At 39.8% G+C, this 18,048-nt stretch overlaps 1 protein-coding gene across 1 annotated transcript in view; it reads left to right on the top strand.

Annotated features, from left to right (window-relative positions):
- TECPR2 (tectonin beta-propeller repeat containing 2) overlaps positions 1 to 8,901 on the top strand; it is a gene marked incomplete at both ends in the record, with an annotated part of 37,805 nt that extends 28,904 nt beyond the window's left edge. Inside the window, 3 exons of the mRNA XM_082000701.1 lie at positions 6,960 to 7,101; positions 8,328 to 8,477; positions 8,744 to 8,901. Coding sequence (XP_081856827.1) covers positions 6,960 to 7,101; positions 8,328 to 8,477; positions 8,744 to 8,901 — 450 coding nt within the window. The remainder of the gene's footprint in view (positions 1 to 6,959; positions 7,102 to 8,327; positions 8,478 to 8,743) is intronic.
- Positions 8,902 to 18,048: the final 9,147 nt, after the last annotated feature.

Genomic DNA, 18,048 nt, shown 5'->3' with positions numbered 1-18,048 from the left:
AGAGTGCATGGTGAGTGAAGAGAACTTCAGTGACCCAACAAGTGCACACTGAGTAAGGAGACACCCTGGGATAACTGGTGGGCACATCAGACCCTTTGACCTTAAATTAGGAGCTTGGAGGCCCCTCCTCAATGTGTATTACTGTTTTGCAATTTTATGATGATGTTGTAAGCAGATGAGGTGCCTATGACCCGTCTTTGCAGACCAGCCTAGCAATCAGTTGCCTTCGCTGGGAGCTGGGGGGCTGGGTTGTGCTGTCTCTTCTGCTCGGTTGGCCCTTCCTACAGGACTGCCAAATAGTCTGGACTGTAGGAAGACCCTATCTACTGAACCCAAGTCTAATGAAGCTAAGAAGTAAGCAAGGCAGAGGAGGTTGAACGATATAGTCTAGTAAATGGATCATCTGTCTGGGAGGCAGTGGCCTTATTTCTGATCGCTGACCTCTGGAGGTTTTTATCCAGTAGTGTAACACACAGAATCATAGAATGGTTTGGGTTGGAAGGAACCTTTAAAGTACATCTAGTCCAACCCCCTGCCATGAGCAGGGACTCCTTCAACTAGATCAGGTTGATCAGAGTCCCTGTCCAGCCTGACCCTGGATGGGGTCATCCATCCAGGTCGGATGGGCTTCCAGGATGGATGGGTTTCCAGGGACGGGGCATCTACCACCTCTCTGGGCAACCCGTGCCAGTCTTTCACCACCCTCATTGTGAAAAATTTCTTCCTTCTATCTAATCTGAATCTGCCCTCTTTTAGTTTAAAACCATTACCCCTTGTCCTATTGCAACAGGCCCTGCTAAAAAGTCTGTCCCCATCTTTCTTATAGGCTCCCTGTAAGTACTGGAAGGCTGCAATAAGGTCTTCCCAAGAGCCATCTCTTCTCCAGGCTGAACAACCTCTCAGCCTGTCCTCATGGGGAGGTGTTCGATCCCTTTGATCATTTTTGTGGCCCTCCTCTGGACCTGCTCCAACAGGTCCATGTCTTTCCTGTGCTGGGGGCTCCAGAGCTGGATGCAGGATTCCAGGTGGGGTCTCACCAGAGCGCAGTAGAGGGGCAGAGTCACCTCCCTTGGCCCGCTGGCCATGCTGTTTTGGATGTAGTCCAGGATACAGTTGGCCTCCTGAGCTGTGAGCGCACATTGCCAGCTCATGTCCAGCTTTTCATCTACCATGAGTGTTTTGGTAGCACTGAGCAAATCCTTGTGTTAGCTTTGTAGAAAACAGATCATCTCATTTAATTTCTGTTACCTGTTACTATCAAGGGGGTGTAGCATTTTCATCACAAATGCATTAAATAATATGGACAAACATTAAAAAGCAAAATGGCAGAAAAAGCAATGGTTTAATAACTGTTTAAAATTGTCAGAGTAAAGCAGAGCTGAGGCCAAACTTAATGCATGGGTGTTTTTACTTTGCAAAAACGCTTTACGTTCCTTGGTAAGGTATTTAAGGTTCAAAAACTAGACAGATGCAGTTCACTGGCATAGTCTGTGTGAGAGGGTGTTTTACTGATGCTTGTTAAAGGTGTCTTTTTAAAAAACAAACCAAAAAAACTGCCTTGATTACTCCGAGCCTTGCTTATACAAGGTTTTTGATCCCTCATACTAAATTACATTCTGTTTCATGGGAAGTTGTTGCACGTAGCGTTTACTTAACATATACTTCTGTAAAAACTTAGTTGCTCCTGTCCTAATAGTTCAATTTTTCAGTATGTTATTAAAAATACCTATAGTGGTAATTACAGACGGCTTATAACTTCTGACGGAACAGTTTATAACGTAAGGTGTAAGACAGTGTGTCCAGAAGACAGTTGGGAGAACCTGAGCAGGCCTGTAATTTGTATGGAATTTCAAGTGATTGCATTAAATTTTTAATTTTTTTTTAATTGCTTGTAAGGAACAGTTGTACTAAATATTTTGAAAGTATTTTATGGTTCTGTTGAGCTTTATCATGTTGATTAGTCGCATGGGTTTGGTATGACCTTTTCTAGGATTTCATGCCGTATGTTATAGTGTTTCCCACGTTTCTGCGAGGAAGAACCCTTGGAATAAAAAATGTGGAGTCGACAAAGGAGAGGTCAAGGAATTGACTCCTTGGCTTTGCCTTTTTTTCCTGATTGTGCTAGCCATAGGCTGGAGATACACAACTAATGCCCTTGTCTGTTTAGTCACTGAAGGTAGAATGTGGGGGAAAGGGTCATGTTGTTGTTCTAAGGCTTCTGAGGAAAATAGTGCTCCAGTTCTCCAGTCAGTAAATAATAATCTTTCCCTGACAATTCAGTGGCAGCATTGCTGAAGACCATGTAGCTTCCAGGAAGACTAAACAGAGATTCGTAATCTTTCCTGCTCCTGTATATTGCCTTGAACTTCTCTGCAGAGAAAAAAGGGGTACTTAATTTACCAAGCCGTTCTCCTCAAAGTCTGAATGCAAAACATTGTGGTCAATACTGCTCTTAACATTGCTCGTGCTTTCTTGATCTCTCTCATGCTGAAAGTGCTTTACAACCTTTGTTCAAATGGAGCTCTGAAAATAATATGCAAATAGTTAGGGCTATATTGGGGGGTTCTCTCTAAGTTGCAGTCTTGTTTTTTATACTAGTTGATACGGTCTGGATGTCTGCTAGCCATGAAAATAGTCAGACTAGTCTGATCTACAGGTAATGCTTGACAGTGTGAGAAATATTTTTAATCAGACCTTCTTACAGCCTGGCCTGGACCAGCTGAAGGTATTTCTGATTTGTCATTTGAAGATGAGGAGAACATTGTGTGGCTTGTAGCCACCAACCTATTACCAAAACGATTGGGCTTGGACAGACTAGAAATGTTATGTTTATAGTCTTCCTCATTCTGGATATTTGCAGCAGAACAGAGATAGTGAAGGTCTGCTGATACATGGACTCTGCTCCTGAAAAGTGACATGAAAATGTTCTGATGCCTTTTTTTTGTGTGTGTGTATGTGTCTCCTTGACAAAGAAGTTGAACCACTGTGTTCTGGGTTCAGGTGTGACCGAAGTCGTTACAATAAGACAAAACTTTTGAGTAGTAGGTTGGGCGAGCACATTAGTTCTTACTTTCAATTTTTTTTTATACTATTGTTTAAATGAACTTCCTACACTTAAGCTTGTTTCTCTGTGGTTTGCAGAAAGGAAGGAAATGACTTGCACAAAGTTATAAAGCTAATGGACAACTTATAACTTAAATACGTTTAGCACAGACACTATTTCTTGATATCGTTTAACAATTTGTTGGTTAAGTGCTTCCTTCAAGTTTACTTCGTTTTATGAGCACTGTTTTCTCATTGGACATGTGGGTGATACCAAACTAATTTTTTTTGTTTTTATTTGTAGCAGACAGTAAAGGTATTGACAGCTCTTAGTATGTAGTTTTAAATGTTGAAAAGTACATAGTTGGCATGTGTTGCAGTCCATGGTTGTAGTGGGAAATCCTCAAAAGACAGAGAGCAACTGGGGTTTTTGTAACTGAAGTGCAAGACCAGAGGGCAGGAGGATCCACGTTCTGTTCTTGGCTAAAATGGTCAGTGTCCTGAGATTTTTCAAGTTTAGAAACGTTTTGCACCACAAGTAAAAGTAAAAGTATGTTCCACCAGTTTTTATCAGGTAACACTAAATCCACTAATGCTCCATAACAAGTCAGTCTCTCTGTGATGAGTATTGTGGATAAACCTATAAACAGAGTTTGGTTTGTCAGCATCTGAGGAGGAGGGCTGAGAGACTGGTGAGAGACTCTTTAAAATTCCAAACTCTTCAGTAAATTATAAATATGACGTGTTTTGCAGTCAAGGTATATAAATCTCATGAATGGTCTTGGAAGTTAAACCAGCTGAGAAAAGGCTATGCTGAAATAATTTATTAATTTTCATGGTTATCAGTCTCTGAAATGTTATCAGCAGTCTTATAAATTTGCACAGATACCTACTGCTATGAGGGAACTCTATTAACTGCAGCTGTAGAGATCTGTTTCTTGTTATATAGATTATAAAATACTTAAAGCATGCTTATGGTAATTAAAACTTAGTGAAAATGGGGGATATCTGAGATTATGTCAGTATGATTGTTCCAAAAAATGGTACATTATGTCAATGAAATTTTAAATTAATTTTATCCACCCTACTGTGATAGCTGTGAGAATACCTTTTTGTTGTAGATGTCTACTTTCTGGGTTAAAAAACACACAGCACCCAGAGGTAAAATCTCTGCAACAGGCTCTAAGAATCAATCCCAACATCTTGTCACTGCTTTGTGCCAAAAGCTGCTGTATATTATCATATCACTAGCTGTCCTGTCAGTTGTGTCCTTTGCTGTCTATTACACAGCAGAAAGCTGCAGTGGAGTGGGGTGTTTTCTGTTAAGAGCATTGGATGCTGCCGTCAGTGTATTGCCTGGATCCTCCATAATGAGAGTGAGTAGGAGGATTGTTTTATTGATGTGAGTTTATCAGAAAGAGCTAAGTAGCCAGAAAAAGGAAGAGAAGCCAAAAGTGAAATACCCAGAGAGGTAGGGAAACTTGAGGAGGAAGCAGGAGCTCACTTGGCCAAAAATTTCTTCTCATTCTTTATTTTTTGTAAGCTGGTAGACATGTTACTTTGAACTTGATAATTTCCATTTGTTTCCTAGATATATTGGTGCTGCAGAATAGGGTAGAGGTAATTGTTTTGATTATAATTGAACCTGCAGTGGTATCAGAAGCAATCTAGCTGAGTATCATGCAACTACTTTCATGCTACCCCTTTGGGGTGTTTTGTCTGCTTTTCTTATCTTCTTCTACCTGTGAATCTGTAGTAATGCACAGGCTTCGGTACTAGTTGTAAGCACTCAGTAAGTCTTTCTGGATGGAAATATTCCTCCAGTTCTTTCTTGGGGAATTCATTTGTAGACAAATGACAGAGGAAGAGAGGAATGGGATCCTGACATGGAATAGTGGAGAGCAAGGTGCACGAATCCCAGCAGTTCAGTAACAAGGGTCACACCAAGCTGTTTGGCACAGTTTGAAAAGGACTGTAGTTGGAACATGAAGTGTATTGCAGAGGTGGAGCATAGACAGACACACTGGCAACTTGGAGGACATGGGGGAGGAGTGGCAGACAGTCCTAAATCTGAGGAAGAGGTGACTGTGGTAGAAGAACATTGCAGGGAGAAGGAGATAAGTGGATTTTTAAAAAGAAAAAAAGAAAAAAAAAAGGCAAAGATCTCCTGTTGTATGCAGTAATTCAGTCTGCACAAGCTATTTATTGCACAGTTCCCTTACTTGCAAACATGGGACTACAAGAGCAGAAATATAGAGAGAGATGCGATGAAGCTGGAAGCAGCGCAGTAGATGCACACCCCATGACAGTGGTGTGGAGAGGTGAGCAGGACGAAGTAGGAAGGAGTCGGAGCTAAAGTCACTATAGAAAGAAGCAAATAAAAATAGAGGGGAGAAACAGGCACAGAGCCAGGAGGGAGGATAACTTCCAGTGAAGAGGCAGCAAGACCAAAAGGGAGAGTTGTATGGGGTTTTAGTGTTTTGTTTTTGTGGTGATTTGTTTGGGTTTTTTCTTTTTTTGCACTACAGTAGTTTAGTTTATTTGTAATATGGCACAATACCAGTTTGAAAGTAACTAGGCAGTTATATATTGTATGTAGTCAACCTTCTTCGAGGCAATTAGTGTCTTATTGTATGTGTTCCAACTGCAGCCATTGTGAATTTACTGTGACCAGAGGTAAACACTTCAAGCGTCTACCAACCTCAAGCTTCCAACAGAGGGCAAGTGCCTAATAAGAGTCTGTCAAAGGCCTTGCAACCTGAATAGACAGCATTGATTCAGTGATGCAAGTCGAACTTGGTTATAGCTGGGTCAGACACATGCTAGCACCAGAATTCTAATAGCAGAACCAAAGCAGGTGAAGGCCTCTATGGAACTGGAGTGTGTGCTTATACACATGCAGATTTTGCTTCTGTATTCCTAGGTTTATACATGCAAGGAGTTGCTTTCTCTTGTATTTATCATACTGGAAATTCAGCCTACACCTATGAAGCTAAAGCAAGAAATGCAGTGCTTTTGTGAGGTGATGACATATTTCAGGGCATCTTACTGTCTTCTTCAGGGGCTTTATTACACTGATGTGGAGAAAAACTTTTTCTTGTTCTTATCTGCATTTTATTTGAAGTACATGTTTTGCAGGGTATTTGCGTTCACTAAACCTGTTGTTGATATATTTTGATACAAAATCACTATCTGTCTCATGTCCCTAAAACATTGTGGTTGGTAACACTGGTATTGAACACTGAGTAAGTTAAAGCAAATCTCCATAAAAGCAGACAAGTAAAGACTCGCCTGGGAACAGAATGGGAAGTGTTGTTCACTTGGGTTTGCCCACAGATAGTGTCGTGGATGCTCTCCTGCAGACATGGCTACTCCAGTACTGCGGTGGTCTGCAGTGAGTTCCATGGCTGTATCCCTGTAGAATAGAGTACAGGGAAGAAGGCAGATCACAGTTTCATTGCAAAATTTTACTGCTTGTATATGTTTAGAAATAAAGGGCAAATTTAGTTATGTTAGGAAAACTTTCAGGAAGGCAACAGGAAAATACTACACTTCATGCATTTCAGTGGAAGAGTTCCCTCTTCAACTTGCCGTTGAAACTGTACTTGATCAGAAAAACAGCGGTTAAGCAAATACTAATATTATTAGACTGGGATGCTGAGCATAAAATATTAATATCTTTATCAGTAACTTTGAGTGACATTCATTCATGTTCCTTTTCTATTTAGGAAGGGATTGTCTTTTTGGAAAACTGGTAATTTTGCACAATGACAAATAAAATGTCAGTTAAATTTCTTCCTGTCTTTAGGGTCTGGTAAATATTTTACTTCCCTCATGTACTTCTGTGAAGAACAAGTGATACATTAGTACAAAGATACGGTAGTACAAAGTTTAAATACTGTGCTTAATTTTTATAGCCAGTAGGAATCAACTTGGTCAGCATTCATTCAAGTCCAAATGATCAGATGTTGTGGGCAATTGATAGCAAATGGAATGTCCATGTACGAGTTGGAATTACAGATGAAATGCCTGTAGGCACTGAGTGGGAACATGTACCAGGTAAAAATTAATGCATTGGTTCCTTGTTCTTTCTGCCATTTTCTCAGTGTTGGTTTTCTTGTTGTTTTTTTTTTCCCTGTTGCTTTTTAAATTGCATAGCAATGCTTAAATCAAATATTTTTCTCAGCGATCAAGTGTGCTTATTTACAGGAACATAGTGAAGTACTTGGTAAGGGTTCGCTTTTAAAGAGGACTTTGTTTTTACTTAAAAACACTAAGTAGTTAGCTGGAGAGAGATCTGATTTTTTGATGAATTTCCATTGTGTGTTATTTCAGGCTGCTGCCACTGAATTAATAAACGGTACAGTTCCCTTTCAGTTAGAACTAAAGCAGTATTCCTAAGCAATAGGAGACTACTGTGCTGTGGGAATTTTTGTATTTAAATGTGATACAACATGGGGTTCCTATCAAGATGTGGCTAACAAAAACCTAATACTATTTTGCACACCTTTCTGTTAATCCTGTGTGCTGGATGCATTCTAGACTAGGTAATTATGTTTTTCCTTGCCTATAAATAAAACTAAATTTTATTTGTTTCTACATGACTGTGTGTTGATGCTTTCTGCGTAAAGATTTTTCACTGCATATAAGCATGGCACTTAGTTGCGGAGTACTTGCTTTCTTGTGAAGAGGAAGAAACAAAAAGTCCACAATGTCTATAGTGTTAATCATTTTTAGGCAGACTAGCGTTATAACTGTTGGATTATTCCCCATGTGGTAGTAAAATGCAGCGAATGCTCTGAAAGTATGTTTTAAAGATCCTCTAATTGGCTGTTGCTTGTGGCTATGGCCACATAACAAAATGTATCCACAGTGTGATATCTTTATGGTCAATAGATGCAGTGAGTACAAAGTCTGCAATTAAAAAGCTTTTTTGTTCACCAGTGCAGTGCTTCATGTGCTGCAAGTGGCCTACTTTCTGATACTCTGCTTACACAGGGCCAGAAGCTTGGATTCCAATAGCATCTACTCTGTTCAACTCCCCTGAAGTCAGCGTAAGGAAATACGTAGTCCTAAATTGTCTTCTTGCCAATCCTATCTTAGAAAGACTCCTGGAAAACTAGGTGTTTCACTGTGCCTTTTATAATGGAGAGTTCTTCTCTAGTATTAATACAAGAATATATAAAAACTGTTACAGTCTTGCCATCTAATAAACTGTTCTGCAAGTGTATTTAGTATATAAGAAAGCCTGTGATTATTCCCTCTTCATGTTCAATTATCTTTAGGTTTGCAGGCTTGTCAGCTGGCTGTAAGTACAAGGACCGTTTGGGCACGCTGTCCAAATGGAGATGTAGCTCGTCGATATGGCATTACGGACAAGAATCCAGCAGGAGACTACTGGAAGAAGATTCCTGGAAATGTCTCACGTTTAACAGGCAAGTTGGTTCTGTGTGACAGTCTAAAACATTGTGATGTCTGCTTTGACATCTGCCTGATGGTGCTCAAGCTGACCCTGTGTAGGGAGAGCTGCGTAATCCAAATGCTTTGTTGACTCTGAGAGTGTCACCAAGGGTGCTTTTATCCCATTGGTAAAAAACTTCTCTGGGTATAATTAGGAAAACAGATCCAAATATTATTTATTTAATGTTTAGAATTGGAACCTGCTACCTTAATTAAAAGATGGATAATTTATGCTTTGCAGTGACCCCTCTAGATGAACTGTGGGCGATCAGTGCTTCAGGATCCCTTCTGCAGCGCCTCACTAAGACCTTTAGCCATTCCCATAGTTTGCAGAAAAATAATGACACTTCCGTTCTGCTTCACCCTGATGATTTTGAAGATGAATGGGAAGTGATATGAAGTCTCTCAAGCTCGTGAAGCAGTGAAAAAAACAGGACAGACTTTCTGTAATGTATGTACAGAATGTTGGATCTAAAAGCCACTCATATTGGACCTGTGATATTAGCACTTTTATATTGAAAAAGTGACCTGGTAAATAGCCCCCAAGCTGTGAGTTCTGATATTTGTTCCATTGTCTCTTGGGAGACTCTTTAGGTGTGGCATACTGCAATTGTTATACCGTACTACTGTAGAAGCTCCTTTGGAAATATAACTCTTAAGTTAATCTTACTAGCAATGAAAGTGATTATTTCACAACAAGCATGCACACTAATACATGTGTACTTATTTTGAGAAGGAATTCTGTTGCATTAAATATTTCTCTACAGCAGAAACATTAAGCATTTCTCAATTTCTTCTTGTACTTGGAACTCCAAATTGATGGGAACGCTCTCTGACTATTGTACGTGTATTTAGAATTATTTTCCCTTGCAGCACGAAAGAAAATATGGCAAAGTATTTCTTGGTAAGATCTCAGAATATCATGATTACACAGCATTGGTGTTGAAATGAACCTAGTTTGATCCTTTTCCATATAAATATCTGCAAGGCTATACTAACTTTCCATTTCTAGAAATTTGGTTCATAATTTGGCTTCATTCACAAGGGGGAAGTTTGGATTACACCTAATGTCAGGGGTACTTTTGCCCATTTCACACAGCCATCAGGAAGCTGACATATTTTGGGGGGTAAGTCCCACTTTGGAATAGGAAGTTGTTGCATGTTGAGTTTGTAGTACAAAGCAGGAATGTACAAGGCAGCTTTCATAATTCCTGTTGTGCTGTATCTGTGCCTGCAGCCAGTGCTTTAACATTTGGACTCAAATTGTTCTGAGTACCAAACTTAGATGTATTAAAAGGAAAAATGGTAATTGATAAAATTACCTATATATCCCATTAAAATTGTGATATTGTGAGAAAATACTTAACAGTATTCTTATTTTTAGCTATGTTAGCTAAATTTTGAAGTGTCTTATGCTTAACAGATGTTGCAGCAGAGGTATATGATGAACTGGGAAGTAACATAAGTTAATCATTGCAGTTTAATTTTCTTTAAACTGAATCTTCTTTGAAAGATACCTCATCTTTTTTAAGCAATAGAACTATAGTTGGGAGAACCTGAGTTCAGTATGTAGGTGGAAGAGTTATTTTGTGTTTGCTCTAAGCTTATAAATCATCAGAATATTTTAAGCAGCTGCTAACCAATACTGTAGAAGAGCCAGCTTCAGAAAAGGCCAGGACTTGAAAAGTGGGCATGTTTCTTTTTTGAGAACTTACTACATACGGAAAAGGATGTGTTTTCTTTTTAACCTCTGTTCTCTTTCAGAATAATTCATATGCGTACTGCACTAAACTTGGAACAAACATGGTGCAAGGTGAGAAAGTGAATTGGTGGGGAGAGAACCAAGTTATGTCACTTTTTTGGGTTTTTTTTTTTTTAGTAGCATTTGTGATATTTGCTGTCAGTTCTCAGTCTGATCTCTCAAGTCTTACAGGGAGGACAGATTTGTTTCCCTTTTACAGATGATATGTTTGCTTCATTACCCCAGAGGGTTTTTTTAGCCTTGTCTGGCAGTGGATTGTAATGGAATCAGCTTGTGAAGTAACCCAGCCTGTTTTATGTAAGCATAGCTTGGTATCTTGAGGACCCCAAAGAAGCTGAAATTCAGCTTAAAAGTATCTTGTGGCAGCTCCTGAGTCAATCACTTTGGAGCAGGGACATGAGTACTTCTCTGTGTCCTGCCAAGCACCAGATGCTCAAGTACAATGGCATTATTTAATAGTGACACTTTTGTATTATGCTTTTCAAAGTCACTTTGGTAATGGCTTGAGCTTGCTAGTTGTATGTTTACTGTATAATATGGTACCTTGCTATGGTCATTAATATAAAATCGGTGTCAAGAGCTCTTATCAGACTACTTTTTAGGGTAGTTTAAATGAAATTAGGATGGGTTTTTTACTTTTATTTCTGTATTTAGGTTTTTGGTTTTGTTTGTGCTTTGAGACAAGTGCAATAAACTAGATTTTTAAGAAATAAATGACTGTGGTAAGACTCATCTGTTGTGTGATTCACAAGAGAGTTCTCTGTGTCTGGAAATCGTCTTGATGTGGAAGACAGACATGCTTATGAAAGCCCTCCCCTACTATTACCCCAGACAATATGGTAATGACAATGTAAGGACCTGGATATTGTAAAGTTTATTTAATGTATTTTTTTAATTGTGATGGGTATGTCAAATCAGCAAATTGGTCATTTTCCAAGCAAAGACAATTAAACACTTCTCATATTTGAATATTAAACTTATTGCCTCCATATTAGATGGTCTTGCTTTAATAGAAGTAAACAAGTTTCTCTCCTTACATGCTAAACAAGAATTGCCCATGCATGTTAAATATTTTAGCTTTCAGTGAAGCATATGCATATGTGGTCACAGCTAGAAAATGTTCAAGCAGAAAATGGGTGATTGTAACTGTGCTGTAACTGCACCCTTCCTTGCATTTTAAAATACCTGAGCTTGTCTGAAGACTTCCTGTGTTTCTGGCCTTTAACTGTAACTGCGGCTGAGGCTTCCAGTGAGCACCTTGCCTTCACTTCCCAGAGGGGAGAACTGTTTCCTGACGGAGTTGTGACCTATGTAACTTCACACAAGAAAGCATAGCAATGATTAATGACGCTTCTGACACTTAAAACCACTTCCAGCCACAGGAATCCTGTTTGGATTTGGATGGCAATGTCCTTGATAAACCGGTTCAGCTGCCTCTGCTGGTTCCTGCAGGGAAATTGTATTCTCCTTACAGCACCAGCCTATTGCTATTATGCAGGAGTAATCCTTGTGTCACAGCTTAAGGAAGTTCAGATGACTGTGATGAGTTGGCGTGGAACAGCCATCTTAGATGCAGAGGTAACTTGTTTCTGTTTTGGTTTTTTTTTTTTCCTTTGTCTTGCAGCAATAAAAAGGAATAGGATCATTTTAAGCGGGACAAAGAAAACCTTTCTCTAACAAGTGTCATAAAAAAATATCTTAAGCAATTAATGTAGTAGTACTGTTGTTAGGAAACACTGTTATTGCTAAGAAAATTATAATGAGGAACACTTAATTATAGACTTGTGTCATTGTCTAAACATAGCTTTATTTATACAGGTACAAAGAGTCACATTTATTCCAAGCTCTTCATACCTCTAACAAAGAGTGTCTTTGATGCGGTGGACAAGACACCCCCCCCACCACGTGTGGATATCAGAAGGTCTGAACCCCATAGCTCCTCTACATTACTTCTCAATAGATGAGTCCTGTCAAGTGTCTTGAAGGCACCTGTGGGTTCTTTCAGACTAGCATGGCATTCTGGCTTGTCTTCTTGCTTCTCTCTTAAAACTCCCATTAATGAGTGGAGCTGTTGCTAGTTGTTTCTGCTAGAGTTCTGGACAGATTTCAAGGAATAACCTTGAGACAACTTTTCAGTAAATGCTATTCTGAGTGTAAAGGCTTGAAATTCAAGTGCCTGTATGCCTATGGCTTTGCCTCGTTAATTAGCAATTAGAAAAGCATGACTCATATATGAAGATAGGGGGATCTCCTTGTCAGCTTGGTGAAAAATCTCTGGTCTTCAGTTTTTACATTAACCAGCCCTGTCCACATCCCATGTGTACCATCAGGAGTAGGGAGGTAAGATCTGGATTGAGGATTTTGAGCTGTAAAATGTGAGATGCGGGCTTTATTCCTCTTACAGTCTTCTTGAAAGTGAAAGTTGCATGTTGGAAATGGTATTACAGTGGCAAGTAGACAGAAAAGAAAGCTGATGTATCCCTTGCCAAAGAAAGTAGATCACCCTGATTGTTTGTTAATGAGTTATTGTAGTTAAAAATAACCACTCTCACATCAGCAGAACAGAATAGAACTTGTAATATAGAGGACTAAATTCTAATTACTGGAAAATTAAAGTTTAGTTGCAGTCATTATCTTCTGTGAATTATTACAGTCAGAGCTCCACTGATTAAAGATTAAAATACCTGGTTAAATGAAATGATCTCCCTAGACTGCTGAATGGCAATATCTAGGTTTATCATATAAATAGTTATGGATTGCTTGTCACTTGAAATCAAGATAGGAAATGACATTTTGGGTTCAGTGCAGGAAATGTTGTAGATAATACTGTGGCTGATAATACTGTGGTATCATACTGGAAGCTAGGTGAAGGGTCTGGAGAACAAGTCTTACGAGGAGCAGCTGAGGGAACTGGGGTTGTTCAGTCTGGAGAAGAGGCGGCTGCAGGGAGACCTTATCGCGCTCTACAACTACCTGAAAGGGGGTTGTGGTGAGGTGGATGTTGGTCTTTTCTCACAAGTAACTAGCAATAGGACAAGAGGAAGTGGCCTCAAGTTGCGCCAGGGGAGGTTTAGACTAGATATTAGGAAAAATGTCTTTACTGAGTGGTCAGGTACTGGACCAGGCTTCCCAAGGGAGGTGGTGGAGTCACCATTCCTGGGGATGTTCAAAAAAACATGTAGATGTGGCACTTCAGGACATGGTTTAGTGGGCATGGTGGTGTTGGGTTGATGGTTGGACTTGATTACTTAAAGGTCCTTTCCAACCTTAATGATTCTGTGAGGAAAAACTTACACTAAAGAGTTTAAAGAAGAGACAGGACAGTTTCCTTCCTTGGACTTGATGATCTTGGAGGTCCTTTCCAATCTTAACGTTTCTATGATTCTGTGAAATTACCATTGTGATTCCTTCGGTCTTTGAGTTCGACTCAAAATCTATTTGAATAGGTCTATCAAAGTTGTTTAGCCATGAAGTTAAAATCCTGCTTGATGTTGGGGGTGGGGAGGAGGGAAATGCTGTAGAAAAAGTAAAGAGCTGTTTCAGAAACTTTATGTTCTTACAGAATGTGGAATATGTATCTCTCCATATACACACACACATATATAAAAAAGCTTTGATTTCTGTTCTCTAAAAAGCTAATAAAATTATAATAAAATAAAAAAAAAATTAAATTCTCCAAACTGAAAAATGCACTTTCTATCTTGGTCCTCAGAAATTACTAAAATATACTCGCTTTTATAGCCTGTGATTCTCTGATACAGGCACCAAATAGCGCACAACTGAATAGCACTGAATGCGACTGTAGTTATTAATTAGTCTTTCAAACATTATTCACTATTTCTGTCCAATGTAGAAGAAACCAACGACTTATTTTTACCTTTTTAATATACCTTTCTGATAACCTCACCTGAGATTCATTTATGGCAGGTAGAGATAAAAGGAGATTCCCGTTTACAGCAGTTGTGTTTTGAATCTCATATCCAGAGAAAATACACCTAAAGATGTGTACAGAATTGTATTAGCGTCCTGTACTTGCCATCCTGAATTTGCACAAGTTGACTGCATGCATTTTTTGTATTCTGTGGACCTGCAGTTGAATCGGTATAGTGAGCCTTTGCCGGGAGGAGCAACCTGTTACGAGTGTGCAGAGGTATCTTGTATATAGATGGGAGAAGCGGCATAGGTGTTATGTCTGTTAAAGCATGAAATAAGAATATTCAATGGGTGACTCCTTGCTGCAGTTGTTACTGCTGTATGTTGCCTAACCGTGGGCTGGATGAATTTAGCAAAGCTCCCCTGGGTCAAGTGAAAGACCAAGCTAATGAGACCTCTCCCAGAAAAAAAAAAGACAAGACTGGGAGGAAAGTTGCAGGGAAGCCCCCGGCAGACTGCCTGGCACATGTGCCTGGCTGCGCAGCAGGGGGATGTACGAAGAAGAATGAATTTGCTTGAGCTGCAGGGGGAAAAATGCAATTGCCAGCAAGAAACCCCGCAATCCCTGGCTGTTACAGGGGACAGACCAGCCAGCTGATCGAGGGAGGTGCAGAGTAAGTAGGGTAATTGCTAGGATGACTGAGATTTTAGTTGCTCAGCTCCCACGCTTGTCTTGCTAAATCCGTTCTCTGCCTCAACAGATGGGCTATAGTCTGTTCGCTCCACAAGCCGCACCCAGCGCTCCGAACGGGCAATAGCAAACATGTGAAGCAGCGGATCTGCACTTTATTCCAGGGTGCTGTGGTGAAAGGCAGTCCTTTTAAGTTAAGGAGAACATGGTAAGTGATCAGTGTAACGCTTTGAAATAACAAAGAACATTAGAACGGTTAATTCACTTTACAATTACTGTAATAATAATGCTGACCGTGTTGAATATTAACAGTGATGCCATTGGTACTCGTGTGGGAGGTCTATTGGGCTTCAGTTTTAATTACCTTGTTACTTAAAATACTATCAGCATGCAGTCTGTGTTTAAAACAACATCAAAATCTGAAACCCGTGTGTGTGTGTAGTAAGAACAGATACATCAGAGAGCTGAATCCTGTTGCTTTTAAGGCCTGCTGATGGCTTCTGTCTTTCCATGCACAACTATGTGATCACGTGGTGCCCATATAGAGCATTCCTGGGAGGAAAACAAAGGCCTATGTAGAGGCAATTCTGAGTGTTTTGTATGTCACTTACTTTCCTTCCTCCCCATCTTGCTACTTCTGTTTGCTCTAGGAGAGGAGTTGAGGTCCAGGGAGGTAGCGAAGCAGCTCCTTCTACTTAAGTTTTGGCATTTTGTTAAAGCCAGCAGGTTTTTGTGTTCCCTTTAATCATGTCCATAGTCCTTTGCAGTGTATCTTTCACCATTGCTGGCTGCTTGCAATACGATAACTTCTTAAACCTGATTTTAATAGGACTTTCAAGATGGAAGGTGACAGATGGTTGGTGGTGGTGGGTTTTGTTTTGTTTTGTTTTTTTAATGGGCAAGAGTTGCCATATCTTTCTTGGCAGATGAGTTTTCAAAGCATACTGAGCCAGGTGAGCTCAGCTTTCACCTAAAAGGCCATGCTTCATTCAATCCCTAAGTTTCGCAATCATACATCCAGTGATTTCTCAAAGCCAGTTTTAGGAGCAGGTTGGCGTCTATCTCACTGTCAGGTTCAGAGACCTAAAGAAGAATATTGTCTCTGCAGAACAGTACTGCTAAGAGCTAGACTTCAGCGTCTCCCATAGCAAGTTTCTTCTGGGCAGCATGGACGGGCTGAGAGCCTGTGTATGAATCCCTGCCTTGAGAGTTTTGCCAGATTCCCTGGTGGATAACGGGAGACTTTTGCAGATCTCTGCCAGCGTGGTTTCTTAGGTCTGTTGCTAGGTCTTTCTTAGGTCTGATTCTTGCTTTAGGTCAAGGGTTCACTGCAGCAGTTCCTAAAGTCAGCCAAGGTGGAACATGTCAGCATAACACAGCCATAAATCACATCCTCAATCAATTGTTACAAATTAAACCTCTTTCGTGCTCTCTTCATGCTGAATTTCACCAAATTTCATGCGGTTTTTCATTTTAAAAGTTTGTGTTGTGGGGAATAGCACAGCTCTTCTTTTATCTACCATATACAATTTTTGTGGACCTTAATGGGTCACAGTGAATTTTAGCTTGAGCTGGGTATTTTTGAAATCCAGTGTCCAACGGACCCAGCAATTAGACCTGTCTCTCTGTACCCAGATGATTTGCATATCATTATCCTGTTTGCTTTCTGCATTCAAGAGTCTCATCTTTCATTATTGATCTCTCTTAGTTTTACGAGTACTAACATGTTCAGAGTGAGTAAATTTAAAGTAGTGATTCTCCAAATTCTTGAGTAGGTTGACCTGGGTCACCACTAAAACTTCCTTACAGATTTTCCTGCACTTTTTTCATCAAGCTTTTAATAAAAAGCACTGCAGAAGTTGTACACTTAAGGTCCGCTTGTCAGTGCCTGATGGACTGTTGTTTGAGAATCACTCCTCCAGAAACACTGCTACAGTAGAAATGTGTACATATTCTTGCTTTCCCAAGAAGAATAAATAACCTGACAACTGAATATGAGCTTATTTTTGTTTATTAACGTTAGTATCATTGATCTCTTGGCTTATATTTAGGTGTTTCCCCAACAGCAGATTTGTAGTAACTGCATTCAGTTGTCATGTTAAGCCAAGAAATACTGGTAACAGTTATAACCATACCATGGTGACTAGAAAAAAATAATCTTTTGATTATTTTGAAAAATTATTATGTGAAAACCCAGCCAGGCAAGTACGGAATATTGGAATGCTTGTCTTTCATATTTAGTCCTATATAAATCCATGGCAAAGCTTTCACTACATTGGATCTGGGTATGGCTTCAGGAATATTATTAGTAGGATCTAAGGCTTCACCATGTGACATCTCTAGAGTCAACTCTCCTTCTGTTTAGCTAAGTAAGGGATGTTTTTGGAAGCTGTCCCAGGCAACTGATTTTGCAAAATAAATGCATCTACTTTGTATGAAGTGGTAGCCAGGTACTGAGTGTCTGTCTTCCTTGGCAGTGACTCATGAAGACTTAACATGCATGACACTTGGGGAAGGAACCATCTTTCTTTTCCCCTCTTTGTCCCAGTGTCTCAGCTGTAGTCCAGATATGTAAGGAGTATCTTTGGAAGCCATTAGGTGCTGCTGATTGGGAAACAGGAGATCTTTTCAAAAGATAGTCAAGTCCTGGGGGGACCTGTGTAGTAGTTTTGGTATAATATTTGCAGTTTTGGTCCTGGTTCAGAGTGAAGCTCTTTTGCATTGTATAGTGCTAATGTAGTTTCTTTTCCCTCTGGTACTGATGTGTTCACGTTTACGTTACTACAAACAGCTAGAAGCACCTGAATTTCAGAAAATAAATTCTGAGAAAACTAGTATTAATAACGAACTGAGCAGAGATAATGGCGGGGCGGGGGGGCGGCAGGAATAAAAGTTGAAGAGCCTTTAAAGAATACCTGCCTTGATCCGTGGCTGGTAGGGTGAGCAGAGGTAATATGATGGTTTCAGGGAATGCTGAAGAGAGTAATCCTGACCTATGGAAGAAGAATGAGGAAAGGAGAATCGGGCTTAATGGCAGGAAACATTTCTGCACAGTGAGGCTTATTAGTTGTGCTGTTGTCAGGAAATGGTGGCAGTCCCATTCTATGAAGCATTTAAGACTGGGAAAAAGGAACAATCCCTGTAAGGATATAAAGTGATGAGAACATCTATCAGAGCCATTTAATGTTTTGTTGCTTTGCTTGATTCTTTTATGTAGGTG

Source organism: Phaethon aethereus, assembly GCF_964289735.1.
Source record: "Phaethon aethereus genome assembly, chromosome: 5".
NCBI lineage: Eukaryota > Metazoa > Chordata > Aves > Phaethontiformes > Phaethontidae > Phaethon > Phaethon aethereus.
Note: the sequence above shows the minus strand (reverse complement) of the source record. Positions and strands in the feature narration are given on the sequence as shown.